The sequence below is a fragment of the Paramormyrops kingsleyae genome, chromosome 1, assembly GCF_048594095.1.
Source record: "Paramormyrops kingsleyae isolate MSU_618 chromosome 1, PKINGS_0.4, whole genome shotgun sequence".
Taxonomy (NCBI): Eukaryota; Metazoa; Chordata; class Actinopteri; order Osteoglossiformes; family Mormyridae; genus Paramormyrops; species Paramormyrops kingsleyae.
Genome location: NC_132797.1, coordinates 14148742 through 14174728, shown reverse-complemented (window position 1 = coordinate 14174728; position 25987 = coordinate 14148742). Strand labels below are relative to the sequence as shown.

Below are 25987 nucleotides of genomic sequence, written 5' to 3'. Positions count from 1 at the left end.
AGCCATATGCACAGATCCTTTATGCAAAGCAGTCCTCCATGCCCTTGTCATGGGTGGGGGGGCACTGGCTTTTGTATGCTTTTTTTTTTCTTCTTTTCTTTATTATTCTCAGTTGTTTTGTGCTGTATGTCTTTCCTGAGTCCTACGGAAATACAAGCCAACTGCTGGTGGAGTCTGCTTCTGTTGCTATGCTACGGAGCCCACACCCCCCTTCCACTCCATGGCACTGTGTGCGTGATGTGTGGCAGGCAGTGGTGGGGCATGGGGAGTGAATGTGCCCCCCGCACCCCCCGTCACAGCAAGGAACTTGACGCCACGCCAGTCTGTCCTCCACTCTCTGCCGATACGCCGCCCATGTTCGACGGCTTTTCACACCAACAAAGTAACACTGCAGCAGAATGAGTGCGCAGACGGAAACTGTAGCTGTGTGCTTGATGTAAAATTACAGTGCATAGTTTAATCTGTATTGTTATCCACTTAAGTTTGATAAATCTTGCATAGATATAGGGGCTACCAGCTGTAGGAAAAGGACTTTAGTGTAACTGTCCAGCCTGCTTAGCATCTAACAGCTTTGAACTGATGCATAATTTTGTGATGAAAAAAAGCATGCAATGTTACGCAATGTCCACCAGAGGGAGATCACACCAGCTTGGTTGTATGGGCTTGTTTGATTGGGACGGTTATAACAGGTGCATATTGTCCACAGACCTGATTTCACTTTTGATGATGGCCATGGTCGTGAAGAATCAAGCACAGAGTGTCGTAATTCGTAAACACAGAATTGAAATTCAGAAACGGACAGTTGAGTAAAAAGGTGAACCAGTGCGGGAATGTGCCATATGCATAATGTCTCCGATAGGTGACTGAAGTTACCGGATATTATTGATCAGGCTGCTTGTTGATCTCGCCCCACACAGTGGGATTAGGAAGCTGTTATGGGGAGTATTTTTAACCTCGAGGTCTGTGTGAGAGATGTGATGGATTCTGTCTGTCTAGTCCAAGGTACTATGTACTGTACTGCTCAATGATCACCGTGTTTCACACGGAGGATTGTTACTGTCGCACAGTGTGCTTACGCTGTATTACGTGTAGCAGAGCTGTGGATTAAGAGTAGCGGTGCTCTCTAGGGGCCCATTGTAAAAAATGGAGGGGAAATTTCCAGCAAACTTCGGGTCATGGGGACGGTGAATAGTTCCAGTCATTGGACGCTCACGGCATACAGTCATGTTCATTTCCATTGCATACCAAGCACTTTCAGCGGTATGTTGATAAAATAACAGTTTTTTAAAAACATTACTACATTAGCTGTCATTGATATACTAAATATAATTTTGTTTTTATGTGCTCAGCATTAGCTGTTAATGTTAATCATAATTAATAGTTATGACCGAATGTAGCTTAACAGCTATCAAGGCTAATGTTCCCATGTCACAGATGATTTTGTCAGTTACTATTGACGCAGGGTAACGTTACATATCAAATTATTCTGGTTATCGACGGTTTACAGTTAGCTGCACTGCTACCATGTTAATATACCTTATTATCAGTTTACGGCTCTCCTCAGGTCACATGGTTCAGTGAGAATTTACTATGAAATTTATGATAGCTGAAATTATTTTGTGGTAATTCATTTTCCAAATAGGTAAGGGGTGCGCACTGATTACAGCGCGTTGCCGCACCCACCAGCTCAGGGATGAGAGCCGGAGTGCAGCCGTGCAGTGGGTGATACCTCAGCACCACGCTTTTAAACAATAAAATAAACACTTAAAGGATTTAGTTCTCTTGACAGATATTGTTTGCATTTTAATCATTAAAAATGTTTATAAAACGGAAACCAATGAGCTCATTTTAAGAGACCTGTCTTTTATCCCTTTCGAATAGTTACTATTGCTTTTTAATAAGACAAAAGAATTTCTTATCCGATCACTCGATTAATCGATGGATTAATCGATAGAATTCCCAATTACCAGAATAATCGATAGCTGCAGCCCTAATCCATGCCTGATGTAGCTTCCCGATCTCGCCCCTGCAGCACCTTGGAGACGACCTTCGACAGCACGGTGACCACGGAGGTGAATGGGCGTGGCCTGGCCGGCCTGGCCAGCCGTTCCTCCCCCATGTCGTGGCGGCTGGGCCAGTCTCCCAGCCCCCGTCTGCAGGCCGGCGATGCCCCCTCCTTGCCCAGCGGTTACCCGGCGCCCCGCCCCGCCCCCTCGGCTCGCTTCACGCCCTCAGATTCCTCCCGCTTCATGTACGCCCCGCCCCTCCGGCGGGCGTCGGGCCCGCGGGCGGCAGAGCTGGGGGAGAAGGGGGGCCCAGAGGGTGGCACCGAGGTGGAGGTGGCTGGATACATGAGTGACGGGGACATCCTGGGGAAGAATGTGCGTCTGGACGAGGTCACCAGCGGGTAAGACGCCCTCCTACACAGATGGACCCCCAATCACCCTTTAGCTGGATACTGACTACAGACCCTTGGATGGATGGATGGATGGATGGATGGAAGTCCATCCCTCTATTGTCTTTTATATGCTCCATTATAATACATTTATCAGAATATTATAGCACAGAGCGTGATTTGATGGCATGAGTACATGCCTTTTCCTGTCTGTAACCCCCCTTCCAGTCACAACCCTCTGTACCATTATGGTATATTTAGAGTATGGAAATTGCGGCCCCCAGAGCCCCTTCCCTGCAGTGAGCAGGAGACACAAAATGACAGTTCAAGACAGTTTGTTATTTACGTGATGGATGTTCAGCCCCGAAGATGGACTAACAGCACCTTGGGAGTGTCCCTCATGCCCTGTGCTTCCGGGGATGGGCTCCATGCTCGTCACCCTGGTCAGATGATGGGCGGACGTGCAGTAATGCGTCTCATTTCTGTTTACCTTAAACCGGCATGAAAGATGCCCCCGTTTGGGAAAAGCCGCACAGCACCGCACTGAAGGCCCAGTGCCAAGGTCGCCCGTGGCAGAGAGCGATGGCAGGAGCACCGGGGTAGGCAGGCACTCAGCCTGACCCCCTCCCGCGTACACCCTGGGGGGGAATTACCGTGGCGTGTGAGCTCCATGTAGCACGTTAGCATCAGTCACTCTGAGAGTGCTATAAAACGTCAAGGGAGGCGGATAATGAGGCTGGCCAGCCTTCTGTAAGTGGAGATCTAGGCTCGGTGTGATGGAGTTTCCCTCCATTTGCTGTGTGAGCCCGGGGGGGGGGGGGGGGCGAGGGGGGTTATAAAGCAGTGTTAGCCATAAGTTTGTTTTCCTTGGCTGCCCGTGTAATCCAGCCTTTGATGAGGCTCCTGTTTGATTTCTGCTTCACACAGCGTTCCTCTCCCTTCTGTAACGTCACCGTCACTAGCGGATGGAGTGCTGTGCCGATGGCTGTAGTCTGCCTTGTTAAAAATGGCCTGTAAGTCACAGGGGACTGATTTATTGAGTGAAAACTGAGAGCAGGAAGATGGGTTTGATGAAGTAACTCAAGGAGCAGAAATTTCTAAGCTTTTAATGAGTTCTCACCCAGCAGACGGAGGGGGGTCATTTATTACCCTGCTTTAATTAACGAGAACCTCTTCTGCTCTTTGGCTTTCCATCCATATCCTATTTTCTTGGACCGCTATTCTTCACCTTCTTCCTCCACCCCGGATATCCATTAAGGACGATGTAATATTCCAGGGATTTGACAGCGATCTCTCCCTCTCCTGCAGGTACCTGACGGACGGGGGCCTCAATCTTTACTCCCGGAATGTGGTCCGTGGGCCGGAACCAACCTCGACCCGTGACACCATTCAGAGGGGCGTCGGCGAGGTGCAGATGGATCCTGATAGGTAAGGAGTAGCCTGACCCCGCCTCCTTTGACCAACCTGGGTGGGCGGGGTTTCCTCTGTTGAGACTCCTACAATCAGAATGTACCTGTCCCCCGTCCTCTGGCAGTCAGGATGTCAATATTACCTGACCATGGAATTCCATTTCCGAGGATAACAGGTCTAGGAATGCGACACTTAATTCATTCCAGACTCCATTTAACGACAAGAACACGTTCACCAATCCTGCAGCAATAGAAAATCATTATGGGATGGAATTATGGGTGATAATGACTGGAGATCAGAAGCATAAACACAGACCTCAATTAGGAACGACTGGGGTGTGAAGGGAGTAGATAATATTCCTAGACGTCAACATGTTTATCGTAACCAAAGCACCCCCTAGGGGTGACTCTGTGCATATCTAAGCGTGACCCTAATCCTGACCCTAACCAAGCCCACCCTGCCACTCCTCCATTGTGGGGGTTGTTTAAGTTGGAGTGAACATGCGGTCCTGTTTCTGGGGCTTGTATCTCCTACTCTTTAAATCCCCCTGGCCATAGCTTTTTGACGTGGGGCGATTTGCCAAGACGGTTTTCCCCCAGGGAGATTTGAGTGAGGCCCTTTGGTGTGACAAGGCCGGCCCTGGTGACTGGCAGTGGTCACGCAGCTCAGCTGCGTAGGCGGATATGTGGCAGGTGGGTGGTGAGGTGGGAGAAACAGGTTTGCATCCAGTGTAAGAGGGTCTGTCTGGCTGCTGATAGCCAGCCATGGTAGCTTGGCCTGCAGTGGGCAGTAAGGAGCTTCCTCGACGTGACATAATACGGCTGTGAGATCCCCCAACAGTGCTGGCTGATGCAGTGTTCCTCTCTCTCCACTGCATCGCCTGTGTCATGCATCCCACCCTCCTTTATTCGTAGAGAGATGGTAAACAGGATGGAGATTATTTTGTCATTCTGGGGGGGCTTGGTTTGGGCTCCAGAAGCTCCAGGTTCACTATTCCACTACCCTGTACTGGAAAAGCATATTTGAAGATGGATGGATGGATGGATGGATGGCATCTCATAGTGCACCATAAATCGTGGCTCATCTGAGATGTCAATATCCTGAAACTGTATCCAGCGCAGCTCCTGCTGCGGTTAAACCAGGAAATGAAGCTGATTAGTGCACTTTGATAGATTCTGACTGGCCAGCTAATTATCAGCGCTAATCATTAGCATGAAGGACTTGGGCACTAACCAGCTGTAGACTTTTAAGAGGACAGAAGGTTTCCTATAGAGGCAGCGCCATGGAGGTTCCTCCCCGGTGGTGAGCACGTGTGGAAGTGAGATTTGAACGAGTCGACTGGGAGAACTGAATTTGTAAACCTGGAAGGTCTGATCGAGAGTCTAGGCATGCTTCCTGTGGTTGGCAGTTTGTTTGTTTGTGTACCTAGCTGGTAAGCTAATCTGTATGTATTTATTCCAGAATGTCACAGCGCACAAAAACTTCCTTCTGTAATGCAGTTCCTAATGTTTCCGTTCTCTCTCGAGTTTCTTTAATCACATAACCTGCATGTTTGGAATAATCAGAGACACGGCAGAAAGGAGGGATTCAAATGGGGAGGCACTAGAAGCTGCTCATTGTTTTTGTTGGCGGGGGGGGGGGGGCAGAATCTACATGGTAGGGGGGCTGGCAGTGAAGGCAGGGCACCACAGATGGCTGGTGAAGTCAGAAAGTCCGTTTGGGACTTTGGGGGTGTCTTTTTTGTGTCAGGCGTCTGTCACCGTCTGATAATTCAGGAGGAATGTTGTGATTTTGGTTAATTTCAGTGTAAAATGCAAAATGAAGGCTAGATTTGCATACTCCTGTGATAAAGCTGACATGAGTGCATTCGTTTATCCAGGTTTCGTTTCATCACTCCCTGGCGTGTCCAGCCAACGGTTCACTAGCACCGCCCGCTGCAGGACACGGGACATGACAGAATCCACAGCAGTAACCCAAACCTGCATTAATCCGACATGGCTGGGCCACGTTCACTTTTCTGCAGTGTTCAGGAGGGAGGATCTGCGGGTCATAGCCAAAAGGTCCAGGCGTTTAGCTGCCTGTATGAGCCGCGTTGGTCTGTCTGCCTCGACGTCTTGTCTCCTCCCACCAGCTATGTGCTGTTTCACAGAGGCGCTCATGAACAGCACTTCCTCAGGGCTGACTGTGTGCCAGCGCTGCCTAATTGACCCCATTGCTTATTAACTGGAATCGGGATCACTATGATCATTTTTTCAGCAGTGCTGGATTAATAGCCACCCAAGTCTATGTCATGCTGTGGCTTTATTGCTTTTTCTTCAAAAAAAAAAAGAAAAATAGAGAGCCCCCAGTGAAGCGAAGGACAGGAGGGAGTCCATAAATAAACCCCCCCATGCAGAATAGATGAGTGCTGCCAGCCGGGCTGGGACAGGCAGGGCACCCAGCATGTTTCAGCACTATGAATTAATAAAAACCCCCTTCCCCAAAGCCCCCACTCACTTTATTTCCTTGTGGGTCGGGGCAGTTGTGGAACTGCACTGTAGAGCATCGGGAGGGTAGGTCCTCCACCCCCACATTATAATTCACACTCATCCCTGATTGGCTGAGCAGACAGACACACCTAAAGCCACATTATGCGGTTTTACCTGCTTATTCAGCTGGCACTAACCGGTCACTTCTGATCCCGACGCTCTCTGTAGGATCCACAGCAGACCCTCCAGGGACCCCTGGACAACCTTTTGGTCACCAACATCTTCCCCTAATGACGGTGCCCCCTGCTGGCCACGTATTCAGTGGCAGACAACACGCTGCGCCTCATTCTGTATGCCTGTAGTCTGTTTGTCCGTTAAATTACTTCGTCACCCTCCCTTATCCACTTCTGGGGTTTGATTGAAGTTAAAAGCTTCACATTGCTGATTTCTGTAATGGAGATGCAGCTGTGGACTGATTTCCTGTTTGTTTGCTGGTGCTCAGAAGGAAATTAAATTCTCCTCGGAAGCCCTGTTATTTCCTTCGTACCCAAAATGTCTGGCAGCTGCCCAGAACTTCCTGCGTCTAGCTGTTCCGAGGACGGCTTTCCGTTTTCGGCTTAATCCACTTATATTGTCCAGGCTGTTCCAATTAGCAGAGGTGGTGGAGGGCACTAACCCCAAGGTAGGAGCCCCGGTCTAACGCTGCCTTTGACATTTAGGTCTGCTTCCTGGGGGCACGGCCCTCGCCTGCCCACCCAATGGATCACCAACCCACCGTCACCCCCTCCCCCATCTGACACCTGCACACCAGGGGACTCCCACCGACCTTTGACACAATGGGGTCCTCCCAACACACCCCAGTGCCCCCCTCAGGATGGCATCCTGGCAACATCATTGCTACTTCCTGGTGGGAGTAAACTGGAACTGAGTCACTTTAGCCGCTCTGCCTCCCCCCCCCCCCCCCCAGACTGAATAATTCATGTATCTTAGGCATATATATATATATACAGACTCTCCCCAACAACTTGCACATATAACCGAAGTTTTTAAAAAGAAAAAAAACTAAATGTAGCTATGTAAATATAACTATTGAGTGGCCACTCTCCCAGCAGCACTGCGCCCCCTAGTGCACGTTACGTGTCATGCGATAGGATCTGTGGGAAAGTGCTGTACTGTATGGTAGGGTGACTTTCCCAGCCTCACACACATCTCTCAGTTTCATTCTCACACCTTAAAGTCAGTCCAGCTATCCCATTCCGACGTACGTCCATTTCAGCGTACAACCTGTCTATCTGAACGGAAGGCCATTGTAAATCAGGGATAGTCTGTATATATATAGCTTTGTATGTTACATTTGAAGTGCAGCTTGGGTCTGCCTAGATAGGAACCTGTTTCTTGGTAATTAACAGGTGTGTGGTGTGCTGGTGACAGTTTTCCTGCTGGGTGATTCTCTGAGAAGGTCATCGTGGGAGTGGCTGCGGCCGGCAGACACAGTGAGCATGGCCGTCTTTCGCCGCACTGGCCATATGCTCCACAAAGGTCACGCATTCTGTGCTCCAGTCTGTCTCTGCTTCTGCCGACATGGTCTCCAATCCCCCCCCCCCCAACCGGTGTGGAGGTTACAGCTCTGTCTCATGGCTTTTGGCCACAACGTCAGTGGAATCAGTGTATGCTTGCCAGGAATCGGCCTTGATCCTTCCTATTCATTGCGGGGGAAGAAAGGGCAGCGGTATCGCAGGAGACCAGCAGCTAAGGAGTGGCATTTCTGCCTTGGGCTCTCCGGTTGGGTCAGTCAGCAGACTGCAGCTAGTCGCCTCGTAGACAGCGGTTCTGCTCGCACAGTTCTGGCTTTGTAGTTATTCGATGTTTATGTCCTTCATCCCCTCCTGCACAAGAATGATCGGCTTCCAAACTGGCCCACTCTGTCAGCTCTGGATGGGGGGTTCTGCTCGGCACCGATCTGGGTTTACAATTATTCCATGTGTACTTCCTTCATCCTCTTCTCCACGAGCACAATTGGCTTCCAAACTGGTCCGCTCTGTCAGCTCCAGATGGGGAGTCTCACTTGGTCCCATGACAGATCCCATCTCAATCCTCAGGGCACCTTCAGGTGTTTCCTCTGGCTAGGGGAAGGGGGGGTTGCTCTACCTGACAGTCATCTGCTAATGAAGCAGGTCTAAGCAGGCAGTTGCCCTGTAGTTACTCCTTTACGCTTTATTTGACACCGGGGCACAAGTCACAGTCAGATTAATATTTCAGAAGGTCTTCATTGACAGTGCCCTTGCAGGTTGGTGGTGTCCTGAACATCTGGCCCAGATTAGTCCTGCTCCTGGCTTCCACCATATTATCGGAAAACGCCCAGAGACCTGGTGGCGTGTGCTGCTGTAAGTATTAGCACATCACCGACAATCCATAAATCCAGCGTAAGTGGTCGAACCATGATGGATCCATAATGGCACCATAATTAGGATGGATGGTCTGTAATGTTACACCTGCTGCCATCCGTGAAGCTCCGGGACTCTCTCTCCCGAAAGCCAGACAGGCTCTGTCTGAACCTCCCTCCCGCTTCCCACTGTCAGCCTTCATAAATATTTACACCGCCCCCCCCCCCCCCCACCACCACCACCAGGTACACATCCCGCAGTTTGCCTGGAAGCTGCCCTGGTTCCTGTCTGCAGGAAGGATGTTTCTCTCCTGAGACGTGCATACTCACCCCCCCCCCCCACCCCCAACAACCGGCATCAGATGCAGAAAAGCGGAAACCTGTCGCAAGGCCTGGAAAATTCTAGATCCAGGCACAAGTTTGTAATGATGCTGCCTGATTGGGCCCAGAAATCACAGAAACATTTACTAACCACCTAAACATCCATCCCTTTTTTTTTTTTTTTTTCCCACAATTAGATTTATGGTAAGGCCTATTTAAGACAATGATGGCCTGTGTTTAATTAATTAGGTCATTAATTAAAGCCTTGGTGGACAAGGAGCTGTGAACCATGTTGGACGATGGCAGCGGGCAGGCAGACTTCCATGGGAGAGCTGGAACGAGACTGAGCACATCTCTGAACACCCCTCTAAGCAGCTGTGTACAAATGGGTGCTTAATTACTCCTTGGGTGCGGCAAATGCTAGGCAACAGTCAACCTGGCATCGCTTCCATGGTTCTTCTGTGGTCTCCGCGGGAATCATCGCGGTGGAAGCCTACTGTAAATGGATCTAGGCGGATGGAGCCTCCTTCCTCATAAGCAAAAAACGTCTGGTCTACTGGCTGATGTCTGGCTCTGCCCCCCCCAGGGTTGTGTAATGTGCCAGGTCCTGATAATTGAGCATACACACGGCTGGTTTTTGATGGTTGTCTCCTGGTAGATTCCACATGGTTTTGTGGTCATCAGTATTCATAATAATTGATACTTCACTGATCCCCTTGGGGAAATTGTCTTTATGCCTCCCTCTACTTGCTCTTTGTAGTGTAAGCTGTCTGCAAAGGGCAGCCACCTGTTGGGGCACCCAGGGAGCTGGGAGTTAAGGGCCTTGCTCAAGGACCCGCAGATGTGGTGAGGCTGGGTTTGAACCAGTGTTCTTCTGATTACAGTCACTCAGGCTTTGCCCACTGAGCCACACACTGCCCATTCTGACCTGGTCATCCCCTGGTCACTTAGTCGACGATGTAATTTTAAAGTATTTGATGTTACTGAGCTTATCTTCTTAGGCAAACAGGAGGATAAACTTGTTGTGATTGACTCCCAAATGCTAATCTGGATTTGAATGCACTCATAACTGATGCCCAAGAGGCACCAGGTGACATTGCTGTCACAGTCCAGGGATGGGCTGGGGCCTCTGTGGACATGCTGGTCAGAGATTTGTCAATCAGAGCCAAATCACCTGTTCATTTTCCAATTTTCTTCCCCTCTGGGATACCGGTTCTGGTCCTGCTGGGGTCTTGGTGTTCCCCGAAGGTGTTCCCATTAAGTGGGGATACCTATGTGCCGTTCCGTCTTCTCGTCTTTGGTCTGCCCGGCTCAGGGCCGCAGACACTTCCACCCATAATCATTTAATCCCACTGAAGCATACAGGCTAAGTGCCGGATTGGGAGTCAGGGTCTCTCCGGAGGCTTTGCGATTGGGCCGCGGCTCAAGGGTGACAGACGGCGCGGCCGGCTGTGAGCCGAGCCCCCCTAGCGCCAATTTCGGTCTCAGACACGCCAGAGAGGGAGCTGGCAGCCGCGGGGCGTGAAATGGTGCCCAGGGTGCCAACCTCAGTCGGCCAGCTTGCCACGCGTGTCAGGCGACATCGTTATTTGAATTGCAAGTTTGTGTATGGCCAGAGTTTCTACCCTTTGTCAGTCCCTGTGGCTTTGGTGGAACGTCACTCCCATTTTAACCGTGTCGGGCCTGCAATTTGTGTTCCAGAAAAACCGAGCGTGGCAGATGCAAGTGTCACCGCCGTAATAAAATATTTTTCAGCTTGTAATCGCAGTGCCGATCCCTGTGACAGCTTCCCGTTTCCAAAAGCAGCTAGGCAAAATAAAGGAAAGGCAGTAACTATCCTGGGATGACCCCCCCCCCCCCCCTTAAAAAAAAACATCGCTCATTTCAAGCTATGGCTTTTATGGAATATGAATAATGCAGCGATTACATCATCAGGTGAAGCTTGCCGTATAAAAGCCCGGCTGCCTCTTGGGCTCTCAGGCACTGTCTTGCTGTGGTTTGTTGCTCCGTAAGACATCCCGCCCTGGACGCCTGCAGAAGGCGGACCGCAAGCTTCCCATCTTCCTTGTCCAGCCACATCTTCTGGTGTGGAGCTGGGCTGAGAGCACGCCCTGCCTAGAGAAGAGTCAGAGGGTGGTGGCGGGCTGTGGTGGTGCTCTCTCTCCCTCTCTCTTTCTCTCTCTATTTCTATCTTTCTGCCCACCTGCTTCCCTGAGCTGCGGCAGCATCCAGGCGGATCCCGCATCCCCAGCGCCACGCAGCTTCTCTCCCGGGGGGTGAGTTCGGACCCCCTGCGGGAGCCTCTGCTGCTGCTCTTCAGCCCGGCCGTTCAGGTTTGGTTCTTTTCTCTGAACGGGACTCAGAAGTCCGTCTGCATTCATGGGGACGACCCGGATGAGTTTGCGCTCGGACAGACTTGATGTTGGCTAATGTGGTTCGGCGTTGGATGCGTTGCTGTGGAGACGTCTGCATTCGGGGGCTTTGAGTGGGATGGTGGCATCAACGAATGCGGCAAAGCTCTCCGCAGTCCCGACAGGGAATTTCTAGCGCGAGTTTGTGATCTTGGGAAAAAGTTTCTGTGTAGGTATTGATGGTGTAGGTCTGGCTGAAATTCCGTATGCTTTGTTCCATGGAACAGAGTCGTTTGTAACCGTTTTCATTGCTCCAGAGCCTGAGGTGTCCTGGAACGTGTGGGAGCCTCAGTTGTTGTGTAAACCGGCCACACGTTTTCCCGCCAGAGGATGGTCTTGGGGCAGAATGTACTCAGGGCATGACAGTTTTCTCAAACCCAGTGACAGGCCCTTCTTAGGCGTCCTCCGCGATGCCTGATGATGTCAGGCGGTTTGCCACAACAGTCGGTGACTTTCACATCCTTCGTCTAGCTCCGAATCCACATTATCTTTGCTAAATCTGCAAGCCACCCTCACAGACGAGTGCGGACAAATCAGAATAGTAGTTCATATAATTATGTTTTCTGTGGAAACAGAATCACAGAAACAGTGAGGCGCTCTTCTTTTCGCTGAAGCTCACAATATCTAGCTAATAAATATTTACCGGCAGCCATGGAAAGTTCAGCTGCCGTCACGTTTACTCGGAAACTGTACATGTAATCAATCATAATTTTCCTATAGTTATACTTATTATTATTATCTGCCCTGCCTTGTGCCCTCTGCTGCCTGTGCTCTCCTTCAGAACTTGACTAGGATTTAGGATTTAAACATTTACAAGATGTATGGATGGATTTATTAAACTCAATGTATATAGAATATAGAACACATTGTACAATATATATCACATTTTGAATGCAGGTATTGAAAAAAGCGTTTTACCTGTACACTGTATCTATGTCATACCATTACCCGTCCCGCTGTGTCCTTATTAATGTGCACATCATCCATCCTCATTACACACACTGTCCAAAGCCCCTAGCGGGCAACAACCAACCTCCAAGAAGGTAAAAGAAAAAACACTGTGATTCCCTCTGTATCTAACGGGACGAGCGATTCATCGGATCGACGTTTGCGGAGAGTGACTCTGGTCTGTCTGTGGTTTTGGACCGCACCAGCCACAGCCAAACAGGGCCCGGTGATTTTGCTAGTCTGATGGTTTACAGGACTGTGTAAGGACTGTCAGCACTGACTGACTGGGCGTGCAGCTCCTGAAGCAGCCAGGACTGTGAAATGACGGTTTCAAACTTAAAATCACTAATTGCTAATTTAAAGGGCTTTTTTGGGGTATTAGGGCTTTTATGCAGTAATTACACTAATGTCACCGATTCTGTTAAAATTCTTCAGCAATCTGCTGAGCCTGCCGGAAGCTGAAAGATGGATTTTGTGATTTCCTTAATCATTAACCACTGCAGTCAGTGGAATTTGTCATTTTTGTGTCGTTGCTGAGATTTTGATTACCAGTGAATGGCGCGGTCCTGAAAAGATACCGAATCCTGTTATTAAATGATGCAACACTTGAAGGGATGCAGAAACCTTATAGCCGCTGGCATCCCCCTGAGGAATTTGCTGTGTGTCAGAGTTACTTCAAAAGACATTTCTGAGTTTGAGGAATGTGGCTTCTGCATTGAGCATATGGAGCAGAAATCGACTTGATGTCCGGGGTCGCTGTGGCCTGGTTTCAGCAGACCTTGGGAGCTCTGTCCCCAAACGCTCTGGGTGTTCCTCCAACCAGTCCATTTTTTACTTCAGGAGACGTGAGCACATCAAGGACCACCTTTTCGGGGCACAGAAGCCCAGAAGGTTTTTAGTAAATTCTTGCAAATAAATGTACCGGGCCTTTAAGACCTATTCTTTACCAGGATTGGTCGATGCTCACGAGCCATTTAGATATTTAAGCTGCCTTGACGATGGCTTGTTAAAATGCAGCCTACACTTCCTCCTTCTTTGAATGTGATAAGTAGATCCTCAAGCATCTTGTCGAGAGGTAAGAGGCTGCCAATAAAAGGTTAGCTGCCATTTGACTGTCCACCTGTACAGCAGAGGGCGCTGTTCAAATGACCATCAAGGCAGACAATAGTTTCATTTATCGTGTAGTTTCTAGTCAGCCTGTAACTCTATGATCAGAGCTCCTTCTGTGACCTCCATGTCCGGCCTGGACACTATTAAAACCTGGAGAACTTAAAGCAGTGGGAATGTGACTCTTTTCATAGTGTATCACCCCGCCAAGCTGTCTCTGTAAATGTGCTAGCGCCGCCCTGCTGGCTATCACGAGTCGTCACAGTCCCCATTTTCTGCTTTTCTTTGTGTTCTGCTACCTCCTTTTGTCTTGTTAGAATTATAAATTATAAAAGGGGAGGGGGCGGGGTCTACTGAACCGGAACTGACTGGGTTGCGGCCCCAGTGCTGAACACTCTTGATGCCCATGCTGTAGGTGTCGGTCCCATTGGCTAAAACCGGGAGGGGGGGGGGGGACGTCTGTCTTATGAAATATACAGAGCTGTGCTTTCCGGGCTGCTAAATATAGACGTCCGGACAGTGCCGGAAGGATCCGCGGATGCTGTGTTCGTGTGAGGCTGTGTGTGAGTCGTCCATGGCTGTTTGAGGTGAATTATCAGTCAGCCCTCCTATCCATCCGTCTTAAACGATTAAATGAGAAACATTTATGGGGGCTCCCTGTTAATGAAAACTTTTGGGGGGGGGCGTTATCAGAGGATCTCAAGCTCATTTTCTGGATCAGGTGTTTGATCCAACTCATCATTTTAATGACAAAATTTCACCCTCTTTTTACATAGTGTTTTTTAAAATCATGCTGTACATTTGATATAAGCCATATTTAAATGGACTCTTGATTCCCATCTGGCCGTAATATTACAGAAACGCGTGACTGTAATGTAAATGTATGGTCATGATACAGATCGTTAGTGACTAATTGGACCAGTGAGGTATGGCTGACATTACACATCGCCCCCCCCAGGACCCATAACACAGACCCCCAGTGTAAGTCTCCTCAAAGGAGGCTTCTGCCATATGCATGGAGCCTGCAGGCCCTCGTACCTCCCGGAGGGTGAGCAGCCGGCTCCTCCCGTCTCCCCAAAACCTGGCTGGGGGGCCTAACCCCCCCCCCCCCTCCCATTATCAACACGACTGGCTCTGACTTCCCCCAAGACACGACCGGAGGTTTGGCTGGGAGATGAGGAGATAAGCCCCCCTCCCTCAGATGTTAATTAAGGTTGAGCAAACCCACTGGGGTATCTGGGGAGCCCCCCCCCCCCCCCACCCCAGAGATGGGGCGCAGGTGTGTTAGCATGGTAACCAGGGGAGAGAGGGAGAGCGCGCGTGTGTCTGAGTGAGCAAGTGTGTGTGTGTTTGTGTGTGAGATGAGAAAAATACCCAGAAGTCCACGGTGTATTAATGAGGACTTCAGTAGGGCCCAGTAGCTCACTGTGCTAATTGGGAGAATAATAAATGATCTCGGTGGTGGTGGGGGTGGGGGGGGGGGTCACAGTGCCTGCCGGACAAAGGCGATGCTAAAACTAAGCAGGCTGGGGGGGGGGGGCGCTTGGGGGCTGGCGAGACGTCTGTGCTTGCTGTCAGGCTGGCAGAGGGGCGTGGTCCTGCAGGGAGAGGGGCCTCACCTCAGGGTGTGTGTGCGCGCGCACTTGGAGAAAGGATCCTGTGTGTTTCTAAACCCCCCAGACATCCCTCTCTCTCTCCCTCTCATCTCGTCTCTCTCCTCTCCCCTCCGCAGTTGGGATGACAGCAGCTCCATCAGCAGCGGCCTAAGCGACACACTGGATAACATCAGCACAGACGACCTGAACACCTCCTCCTACACGGACATCTCAGCCTCCCCCCGCAAGAGCGCCTCTCAGGTATGCAGCCAGGGAATCGCGTGCGTGCGCACGTGTCTGCGTGTGTGTTGGGCTCAGCCTCCCGCCCTCCGTGTCTCTCTGCTTGCAGCTGCTCTTTTAACGTTAATATTCTGGAGTGGAAACAGGAGACTGTTTAGCTGAAGGATCCTTTATGACGAACGGCCGTAGTTAATGGTCGGCTTCGATAAAAGCTCATATTGTCGGTGCTGCTGGAGGATTCACTTCTCTCTCGCACCTGTGTTCGGATTCCAGTACTGCCACTGATGCCATTTATGACTTGCAGTTTCAGCAGCGTATAATTTAATTTTACCACGTGCTGAATTGAAGTCGCGGAATCTGCCTCCAGTTCCTCGGCCCAGCTGGCGGTCTTTATCGTGAAATAATGCTGCCCTCCCCGCTTTCCCTCTGCGGCTCTGAGCTTCAGTGAGTTTTGTAGTGAGGATGTGCAGCTTTTGCATCATGTATGAGGAAGGTCAGGTGTCCTAGGTGTCGCCCAGTGATGATGTCACGGTGTGATGCCTCTGTGTGTATGAACTTCTCATAGGTCAAAACAGACTCGCATAAGCGTGCAGCGACTGTGGTGGCACCGGGCCATGATAGCGCCCCCTGGCCAGCAGGGGAGGACCTGAAGAAGTTGGACGAGGAGCTGTGCAGTGCCATGGACTCCAGATGGAAGCCTTCCTCCAGCTCTGGGGCGTCTCCCGGGCACAGCGAGGATCCGGACCGGACCGGGCAGAAAACCGGCCTGCCGTTGTCTCAGACGGGCTCCTGGAGGCGGGGCATGACTGCTCAGCTGGGCGTCACATCCTCACGGACCAAAACCCCTACAGGAGCACTAAAAACCCCTGGTAGGGGCATCTTCTCCCCGGAGCACCTCCTTTGTGTTCACAGAACCTGAGAATTTGGATAAGTAAAAATCAGGTTCCATGGTCTGTTTTCCCCTGCATGTAAAATTCATGACGTTATTCTGGCAAAGGCATTGAGCTGTATTTCTGATGATCTTAGCAAACAAGCTGTCATTTGCCCAAAATAACGGTGAATGATGAAATATGATGGGAGAAAGATTTCAGGGGGGATGTGGGCGTAAAACTGTCTGCAGCTTAGCATTGAAGGGATGAATCGTTTTGCGTGAGCAGCTGAAATCGGCCATTTTGTGTTTGTAGGAAAGACGGATGACGCCAAGGCCTCGGAGAAGGGCAAGGCTCCAGCCAAGGGCACAGGAATCCAGCGCTCTCCCTCCGACGCCGGGAAGAGCAGCGGGGACGAAGGAAAGAAGCCTCCGTCGGGCGTGGCCCGTCCCCCCACCACCGGCTCCTTCGGCTTCAAGAAGGTGATCACGGGCAGCGGGGCCACACTCGCAGGCGGCTCGGCCACCCTGGGCAAGCTGCCCAAGACCTCGGCGCTCGGGAAGGGCGGCCCGGCCGGCGCGGTCAACGGCGTCCGTAAGACAAGCCTGGACGAGGCCCAGCCGCAGGACGACGGGGCGCTGCTGAGCATGGCTGCGTCTCGGACGCCGCTGCAGTACCGCTCGCTGCCCCGGCCCGCCAAGTCGTCAGCCAGTGGCATCGTAGGCCGCGCCAGCCACCGCTCCAGCTCCAGCAGCGTGGACTCCAACGTCAGCGGAAAGTCGGCGCCCGCCCCCAAGCGCCGTGATGGCAGCAAGGCGGAATCCGACCGCTCCAGCCCCGTCACCGTCAACCAGACAGACAAGGAGAAGGTGGCAGTGTCCGACTCGGACGGCACCGGCCTCACACCCAAATCCAGCCCCACCTCCACGGGCCAGTCCGGCCTGCGGCTGCCCGGCCCCAAATACCCCGACATCGCCTCTCCCACCTTCCGCAGGTCAGACCCACAATGCACTCTGCTCCCTGCTGTGGGATATGAGAGAATGTGCTACAGCCCAGAAGCGGGCTATGAGTATTTAATCTCTGTCATTTTGACAGGCCACATTACACTCTTAGTGTGCAGTTACCTCCTTTCACAGATAAGGGATATTACTCATCACTGGTTGGAATAACCTCATTTATCAACACACAAAACCAAAGGTTATAGCTCCAGAGGTGCACGATTTTATGATAAAAGTGTGAAACTATCATACACTGTCATATGATTAAGGAAAAGTTTGGTAAACTTTATGAAATTCAGGTTCTTCAACATGACAGCGCCACCTTCTGTCTGTTTCAAGTAACTGTCTTGAATAGCCGGGGCGATTCGTCATTCCCTGCAGATGGCCCCCTGGCTGCATGTCAACTTATTTAGGGACTTTCTCAGGTGTGCCTGTGATCTTGCAGTAACGGGCCTGCATGGCCGTGAGCCTGTTCACACTCCCCTGTTAACAGATGGGATGAATGTTCCGAATGCTTGTAAGAATGCCAAGAGCACCGTGTGCCAGTCTCTGATACCATGGCCGCTGGTTCCAGGTTGTTCGGCTCCAGTAAAAGCAGCAGCAAGGCCAGCTCTCCCGGGACCCCCGATTCCGGCAAGGCCCCCTCAGCCCTGGGTAGCCCCCATGGGCCCCTGGCGCGGCAGGTCAGCCTGGACTCGCCGTCCTCGGGCACGGGCAGCATGAGCAGTGGGCAGAGCGGCGGCAGCAGCCCCCTGTATGCCCGGGGCCCCGAACTGACGGGCACCGCCTACGCTCCGTCCCCGAGCCCCTCTCAGGCCCGTCTCCCAGGAAACGCCCCGGGCGGACAGGGCGGGGCCGGCCTGCACGCCACCCCCGAGTCCATGGACCTGGCTGTCAGCCACCACAGCTCGCTTGCCGGACTCGCCTCGGGGCCCAAGGTGACACGCACAGGGAGTGTGAAGTCCACTCTGTCAGAGGGGTGAGTCCGCTTGTGTTCTAAGAAGCAGAAATCAGTGTTGAATGTTTTAAGTTCATCTTACGCCGTTGTCTTTGGTTGGGCTCGAATTTTGACACTGTTCAGAAGCAGTATTTGTCTGACCTTGTCTTTGACGGTGTGACGGGATTCTGACCTGCATGGCTGGAGTAATGATGAATCTAAAAGCAGTCGGAGGCTGTTCAGTAACCATGGGTAGCAGTGCAGTGTTTATCTCTGCCGCACATTTCTAGCTGGTCCTACTTTGTCTTCCCTTGTGCTGAGGACATTTCCTGTAAGCTGCACTGCGTGACCCTGACACCAAGGAATACCTCCGTTAAATGAGGAAAGGTTTGATGCTTTGGGGGGTGTGGTTGGGAGCTATGCCCCCCCAGATTGACCTTTCATCCAGGGCACAAGACAGGGACACCTGGTTGGCATGCCAGTGTGTCATGGGCCACAGTGGTTAGAAGATGGATGGATGGGTGGATGGATGGATAGATGGATGGATGGATGGATAAGAGGGAGAGAGATCGACAGCCCAACTTTAAACAGGTTTAAAGTAGATAGCCATCTGTAAGTCTTCATCATATTTGCTACACCGTCCTTCTTGTCACACCCCAAGGGCATCAGTAAATCCCCGGTCGCTTCCTTTTGAAGATGCCGTGGATTTGTGTCCGATGACGTGGGTTCTGATAGCCACGTCCAGGTGTGTTGGTGATCTGCTTTGCTGTGCTGCTGAAATGACTTGCTGCCTGTTCTCTTGCCTTAACAGCATGCCTCTTGACAGGAACACACTGCCCAAAAAGGGACTCAGGTACTATTAACCTCCATCATCAACCTTCCCATCTCCGTTTACCTTTAGCGGTCAAATCTACGTTTGACTCAAGACTTAAGCCGAGTAGCTTTTTATCTATCGGATCCTTTGTTTGTCAGACAAGTGTCTGCACTGGCTGCAGACCTGTTCTTATATACAGTGTATTATTTGTTAATTCACATCTGCTCACCCCGCCCCACACCCCAAAACCAGGTACCCTCCCACATCCCGGCAGACGTCCCAAGAGGAGGGGAAGGAGTGGCTGCGATCGCACTCCACAGGGGGGCTGCAGGACACTGGAAGTCAATCTCCTCTGTCACCGCCTGGGACGTCAGCCACAGCCAGCAAGTACCACTACTCCAACCTGTGTGAGTGGGAACACATAGCAGCATTAGCATAGCGAAGACTTTGTTAGCTTAGCACGAAATGTGTTAGCATAGGACATGTTAGCATGCCGCTGAATAGGGTTAGCATAGCAGAGTTAGTGCTAACAAAAGCACTGGTAACCTGACCAGACTTTTGCAGACTATAATCAGTGTGTAAAATGTTAGCATGATGCTTTAGCACAAGATGCCAGGTCTGCAGGTTTGCAGAAATTACAACATGAAGGTGTTTACAGCATGTTTGCTGGGTCAGTTAACAGCTTCTTAATCCCATACATATATAATATGCAATAATTCCTGGCAAATGTTGTATTTATTAACAGACTAGACATCCCCAATAATCTGAGAAAAAAAGACATTTGATTGGTTAAGGTATTGAATAAATGATTTGGAATCAATATGAAGCTGAAAGCTTGTTCCCTAGATACACAATAATGAACGCAATGTATTTGTGGTATTCTGTACGTCTGAGTGCAGTGAGCCCCACCAACCCGTCCCAGTTTGCCCTGCCCGGTACCAGCATGAGCCGATCCAACAGCATCCCAGCCCAGGACCTGGCCTTCGACCTGCGGGCGGAGGCACACGCGCTGGGCGGCAGCGCCACCTCCCTGGAGGAGAGGCCGCGGGGCATAAGCCGCTCAGGTTCCTTCCGGGACAGCACCGAGGAAGGTAGCGGCCCAGCAGGGGTCCGGACTGGGGGGGGGTCCTGCTGCGTAACCGGGATTAGACACAGTTCAGGGGTGTGGCTGGATTAGTGGGAGATGAAACCCAAGATGCGGGACTCCCATCCTTGACACCCGGCTAGTTTCCATGGCGATGCCTGGCGGTCCAAGCTAAGGGAGCGACTCCAACGTGTCCCTAAGTGTGTAACTATCTCAGGGAGGCAGGGAGAGAAACCAGCTGATTCAGAGAGTCTGTCACCAAGACGCTGTAAATGCTGCCCAGGGAGGTGACTGACCCCACCCCTTCCCCGTCTCTGTCCCCACAGTGCACGGCTCCTCGCTGTCGCTGGTCTCCAGCACCTCCTCGCTATACTCTGCGGTGAGACCCCAGCCTGCTCCTTCACCGGCATCACAGTGGTGTACACATTCTATACACTGTACATGGTCTACAGGCTGTACATGGTCTACATGGTGCACACGGTCTACACCCTTTACACCAGGGGTGGGCAGTCTTATCCAGAAAGGGCTGTTATGTATGTGGGTTTTCACTGCAACTTCCTAATGAGATCACTAATTGGAGGACAGATTGGCTGAAGAGTCCTCACACCTGGGTTTGAACATCTGACCTAATGGTTATCTCCAAAATCAGCATACACACCGGCCCATTGCAGATAAGATTGCCGATCCCTGCCCTACACGGTGGACACGGTCTGCACACTATATACAGTCTATATGGTGCACATGGTCTACACACTGTACACGGTCTACACTATGCACATGGTCTGCACACTGTACCAAGTCTACACAGAGCACACGGCCTGCACACTGTACACACTCTACACAATGCATATGGTCTGCACACTGTACACAATCTGCATGGTACATACGGTCTGCACACTGTACAAACTCTAAACAGTGCACACGGTCTGCACACTGTGCACGTCCTACAACAGGGGTGGGGAACCTGTTCCATGGAGGGCCGGTGTCAGTGCAGGTTTTTGAGATGACCTCTCAATCAGCCAATAATAAAGCAGTGGTTCTCAACTCCAGTCCTGGGGACCCACTGTTATTTGGATGATTGAAGATGGCTTGTGCCTCTTTAAGTCTTTAATTTTGTTTTTTTGACAGACAGAAGAAAAGGCCCATTCTGAGGTATGGAAGACCATTTTCTAATTTTTATTTTGAAGTATTATTGCTTATAGTAGCAGATATTAGATGTTAAAACACGGAAGTGGCTGAAACATTTACGACTTTGTATCATGTATACTGCTGTTGATAGTTTCAGTTCAGTTTGACGCACGAGACATAAACTGTCGCTGATGAGGAATATCAATGCATATATCTTTTTACTTTCCTGATTCAAGGCACATTGAGTTTGATGATACTAAGCAATTAGCATAATTCATGTTATTGCTGTTTGTTGTGTGACCTTACTTTAAAATTCTTACCTAGGATGTTTTTCTATGTGCTGTTGCCAATATTTCCCTCATCGTTTTAAAATTGCACATATTGATACTGTATAATATAATATAGCCACAACCTCAATAATTATCAAATGTATGGAAGAATTAACTCTTCGTAATTTAGGACCACACTGTCCATAGTACTACAACGATTTTCCATTGGAATCCCAGTTTAGCCAAATATAAGAAAAAAAAAATAGGGGTAAACTACAGTCAATTACAGAGTCATGGGTGGCAAGTAACCTACGACTCTGTGCCAACAGCAAATCCGCAAGCTACGGCGCGAGCTGGACGCCTCGCAGGAGAAGGTGGCCAAGTTGACCTCCCAGCTGTCCTCCAACGTAGGTGACCCCCTCGTGACCCCTTTGTGACCCCTAAAAGACCACTGTATGACCCCTATGTGGCTCTCATATGACCCTCATGTGCCCCCTGTTTGACCCCTATGTGAACCCCCGCGTGACCCCTCAAAGACCTGGCACCCTTAAGGGAGACATGCTCAATACTAGCTGACTTTCTCATGATTGGTGTCCTCTCTCACTGTGTGACCAAACAGAGACACTGTCCTTGTGTACCTCACCATATTTAAAGTCACTTGATTATTTATGCCTCTGTGTCTCTAAGTTGCATGCAGGTTTAGATGCGCATAATTCTGGGGTGACATAACGAAGCTCTGATTGCTCAAGGTAGTCAACTCAGGGGGTCAATACTGTATGCGTACTGGTCCATATTTGTGTTGTCGTGTACACATTTTACATCATCTTCCATTGCCGAAGACCAGTTCCAATGCTCATGAACAGAACAACAGAGGACGGTAAAAATATTCATATGCAGTTCTTGCCCCATCCCAAATATCAAGGATGCATTGGTTGCATCCTAGCCAAACGGGACCAATCCCATGATTCATTGCACCCCAAGTTGGAGTACGGTTTGGTATTGAGAAAAACCCATGGTCATGCAAAGCTACCCATGGACCACCCCAGGTCAGTGGCTTGTTGGGGTACAAAGGCTAGGGTGGGAGATACCATATGGGGTGGAGCAGGGGAATCCTGCAGAGCCCAAAAAGAGGAAAGCGGGGGTGCCTTACTGAGTGGCCAAGTTGTGCTTTCCAAGCAGAGAGAAGCACAACATTTACTCAGAATGGTCTCACCCATACAGCGACGACCCATCCACTGCAGAAGTTTAGCTTTTGTATAGTTTTTGACTCCCCCGCACCCCCAAAGATTGGTTCTTTCTTCACTGTTAAGCTGGAGTGTGAAGATAGACAGCCTGCTGCCTCAGATCCAGCTTCTGGAGGTGGCAGGATCTATCTCAGCAGGTCTTTCACTGTGCTCCACGCGCATCGCGGAGCAGCGGGAGGAGCAGCGACTCATCAACAGGCTTCCTGGCCATCATACCGATGCGGGCGATGGCCTGCAGCCAGGGGGCCCAAAGTGCCGTGCCGATCATTGTGCAAGAAAAACAGGAAGCTTAACGTGGACTAAAGTGCCTTCTGGCCCTAGGAGGACAGTTCCACTGTGAGTCTCTGAGCTACAGTGCAGGAAAGTTCTCATGATGAATGCTCATCTCAGCTGAGGGAGGAGTAAAGCCCGCCAGTCGCTCTCATCACGATCGAGGGTTTCCGTGATGGTCTGCAGACCATGCAGCCCCAGCGGGCCGTGAAGCCTCTGCGCAGACGCACTACATTGGTGCCCTGGTAGCTTTGGCCGTGGTCAAGCAAATGTCAGTAAGCGGCGGCCTCTGCTGGAAAGTTTGCTCTTTCCTGACCCCTCCCTGCTTCAGCTTGGGACTCTCGGCCGTTGGATGTGCTTTGCGGAGCGTCGTGGTGACAGTCCCTCACCTTTAAGGTTGCAGCACAGCATTTTGCAAGAAACAGTCAGAATGAAAAAATGTGACGTGACCGAACCGAGGTCCTAAGGATGAGCGTGAGTCCAGACTCACAGCACGAGAATGACTGAGTGGGGATTTGATGAGTCCCACACAGAAAGTCCCTGCTTTCTAGTCAGGCTGCTTTGGAGGTGCCTGGGCAGACCAGGGTGTTTAGCTTCGCTGGCGTAAGCTGTGTGTGGTGGTGAACAATGAAAGGAGCATGACTATGAATTAGCAGCAAGAGACTGCCTCACTGACGGCCCCGGTATCTGAGAGGGTTTAACCTCAGACCAGCCTCCCCTCCCGGTATCTGTGAGGGTTTAACCTCAGACCAGCCTCCCCTCCCGGTATCTGAGAGGGTTTAACCTCAGACCAGCCTCCCCTCCCGGTATCTGTGAGGGTTTAACCTCAGACCAGCCTCCCCTCCCGGTATCTGTGAGGGTTTAACCTCAGACCAGCCTCCCCTCCCTCCTCCCGTCTCTCTGTTCAATCCTTTTCTCTCTATACCACACAGACTCTCACTCTTTCCCCTGTCCTCATTCCCTCTCTCTGCCCCTCCCTCTTTCCCTTCTCTCCTCCTCCCTCTATCACACACACATACACACATACACACACACACACACACACACACACAGGTTTGTAATTATATCTTTGTGGGGACTCTCCATTCATTTCTATGGGGAAAGCTCTAATCCCAACATGACGACCTTAACCCCTACTCAGCCCTGACCTTAACCATGAGTAACCAAACAAAATATGAGACTTTTTTGTTTTTGATTGCATTCACAGATCTTTGTGGGACCTGAAATATGTAATATAAACATAATCCACACACACACACACACACACACAGACACACACGTGCGCGCTCTTTCTCTCTCTTTGGCCTTCCCTTTCTCCCTCGCTCCCTCTCTCCGCCCCTCCCTCCCTCCTCATTCCTGCTGCTGCCTCATGGGTGGTTCAGTTGCCCCGGTTCCCACGTGAGGAGCAGCAGGATGTCGTCGGATAGCAGGGGCAGCTCCCCCCCAGGCCCTCTGCCCTGGGCCCCGCTCAACCGCTACCCCAGCCCCCGGGGGCCCGGGACGTCACGGGCAGCACCACGGCAGGGCATGCATCTGGCTCCACGGCCCCCCCTGCGGAGCAGACAGGTGGGGAAGCTGTGAGGGGTGACGCAGGTGGGGCGCGGCAGGGGGGATTGGGACGGGGTCTGCTTGTGGTCCATTACCCTGACTGACGCGTGCATAAAAAGGGCAAAAAGTCATGGAGGAGCTTTCGAAAGCGGGCGTGGTTTGGCTTTGTGCTGCAGGGTCCGAAAATGAACTCACATCATTCTGGATTGTATAAATTTGGGAGACCAGGAGCACTAATATGATACCATGGATAGGGCTCCAAATTGGACAACATGTAAGAATTATTTCAGTAGTACAACTGCAGACAGAGCTCTAACGCTGTGGGATTTGATGGCTACCAGCTCAACTCCTGAGCACAGACTTCACCTCAAAGCTGGATTCCCGTCATCATCATAATTGTCGTCATTATCAAACGCGTGCGCTGCTCGTTGTGGTTGTCATCGTTGTTGGTGGGTTTTGTTTTCGCTTTTGTCCTTCCTACGGACTGTTTAATAATGCACCAGTTGTTCAGACTTCTTGTATAATATTCTGTTTTAAGTACAGAGTTACTGGAGCGTTCCGTGTAATGTCTGGCCCTTTGGTTTTCCCCGAGCAGCTGCTTTCGGACAGTGGTGTCCATGAAAGCCCCGCGGCAGTCGTCGAATTGGAAAATCTGGGCAGATTTCTGAGAAATCTGACACTTTTGGAACTGAGGGCAGTAACGAGAGTGATGCACATCAAGCGTTTTCTCCCAATTAACATCTGTTTCTATCTTGCCTGTTGATTTCCAAGTAATCATGGTGGCTTCCATAGATTGCTTGTTCCTTTTGAGTGTAAATCGACGGATAGGTTGTGAATAGCTGGAGACCTTTTGCGAAGTGACTTGATGTTTGACTTGTGACTCAGTGACCAAACTGTCCTTCGGCAACTTTTTGAGTGACTGAGATGCCGCTGAGGTCAGTCGCCAAAGAAAGAATCGACACATTTATGGTGGGGGGGGGGGGATTCTGCGAAAGGCCGTCATGAGTTATCGCAGTAATGTCCAAGATGGTGGCTGGCCAGGTCCCTCCCATCCAGGGGCAATTCTTTGGAAGGTAGGGGGCATAATTGATACCGAGTTGTCAACCTTATCAATAACCAAAGATACGTTTTGAATCAGTGAGTGACAGAGAATGGGGGCCCTCTGGGGGCCTATCAGCTTTCATCTGTGGCCCCTCCTTGTCTAGACACTCCCTCTTCTGTTTGGGCATCACGTCTCCCAGGAGGCTGTAATCCTGTTGGGCGTGATGAGAGCCCTGCATCAGAATAGCGCTGTGGACACACTGAGGTGCTGGAGTGACCTCAGGTGTCGGGCCGGCCGTGGCTGGACGGCCCATTTTCCAATAACAGCACCGGGTCTGCGGCTCTTAATCCATCGCAGGCTGTGACCCCCTGTCCCCCGGGAGGGATGCCGCCTGCCTGGGATATAAAGCTGATTTTTTGAGCCTGACCCATAAAAGCTTCAGCCTCAGGTATTGGCTAGAAAAAAGAAAAACATCAGTGAGGTTAGTTGTCTTTCCAGAGGGTGTC

The 25987-nt window shown here is 50.9% G+C and overlaps 1 protein-coding gene across 7 annotated transcripts in view; it reads left to right on the top strand.

Annotated features, from left to right (window-relative positions):
* Positions 1-25987, top strand: part of nav3 (neuron navigator 3) — a 247046-nt gene that overhangs the window by 203821 nt on the left and 17238 nt on the right. For all 7 annotated transcript variants that reach the window (XM_072710106.1, XM_072710122.1, XM_072710115.1 and 4 more), the window contains 12 exons: positions 2033-2407; positions 3704-3823; positions 15176-15299; positions 15844-16147; positions 16463-17141; positions 17720-18124; positions 18894-18935; positions 19149-19303; positions 19796-19987; positions 20307-20359; positions 21109-21132; positions 21707-21784. In XM_072710106.1, the coding sequence (XP_072566207.1) occupies positions 2033-2407; positions 3704-3823; positions 15176-15299; positions 15844-16147; positions 16463-17141; positions 17720-18124; positions 18894-18935; positions 19149-19303; positions 19796-19987; positions 20307-20359; positions 21109-21132; positions 21707-21784 (2551 nt within the window). The remainder of the gene's footprint in view (positions 1-2032; positions 2408-3703; positions 3824-15175; positions 15300-15843; positions 16148-16462; positions 17142-17719; positions 18125-18893; positions 18936-19148; positions 19304-19795; positions 19988-20306; positions 20360-21108; positions 21133-21706; positions 21785-25987) is intronic.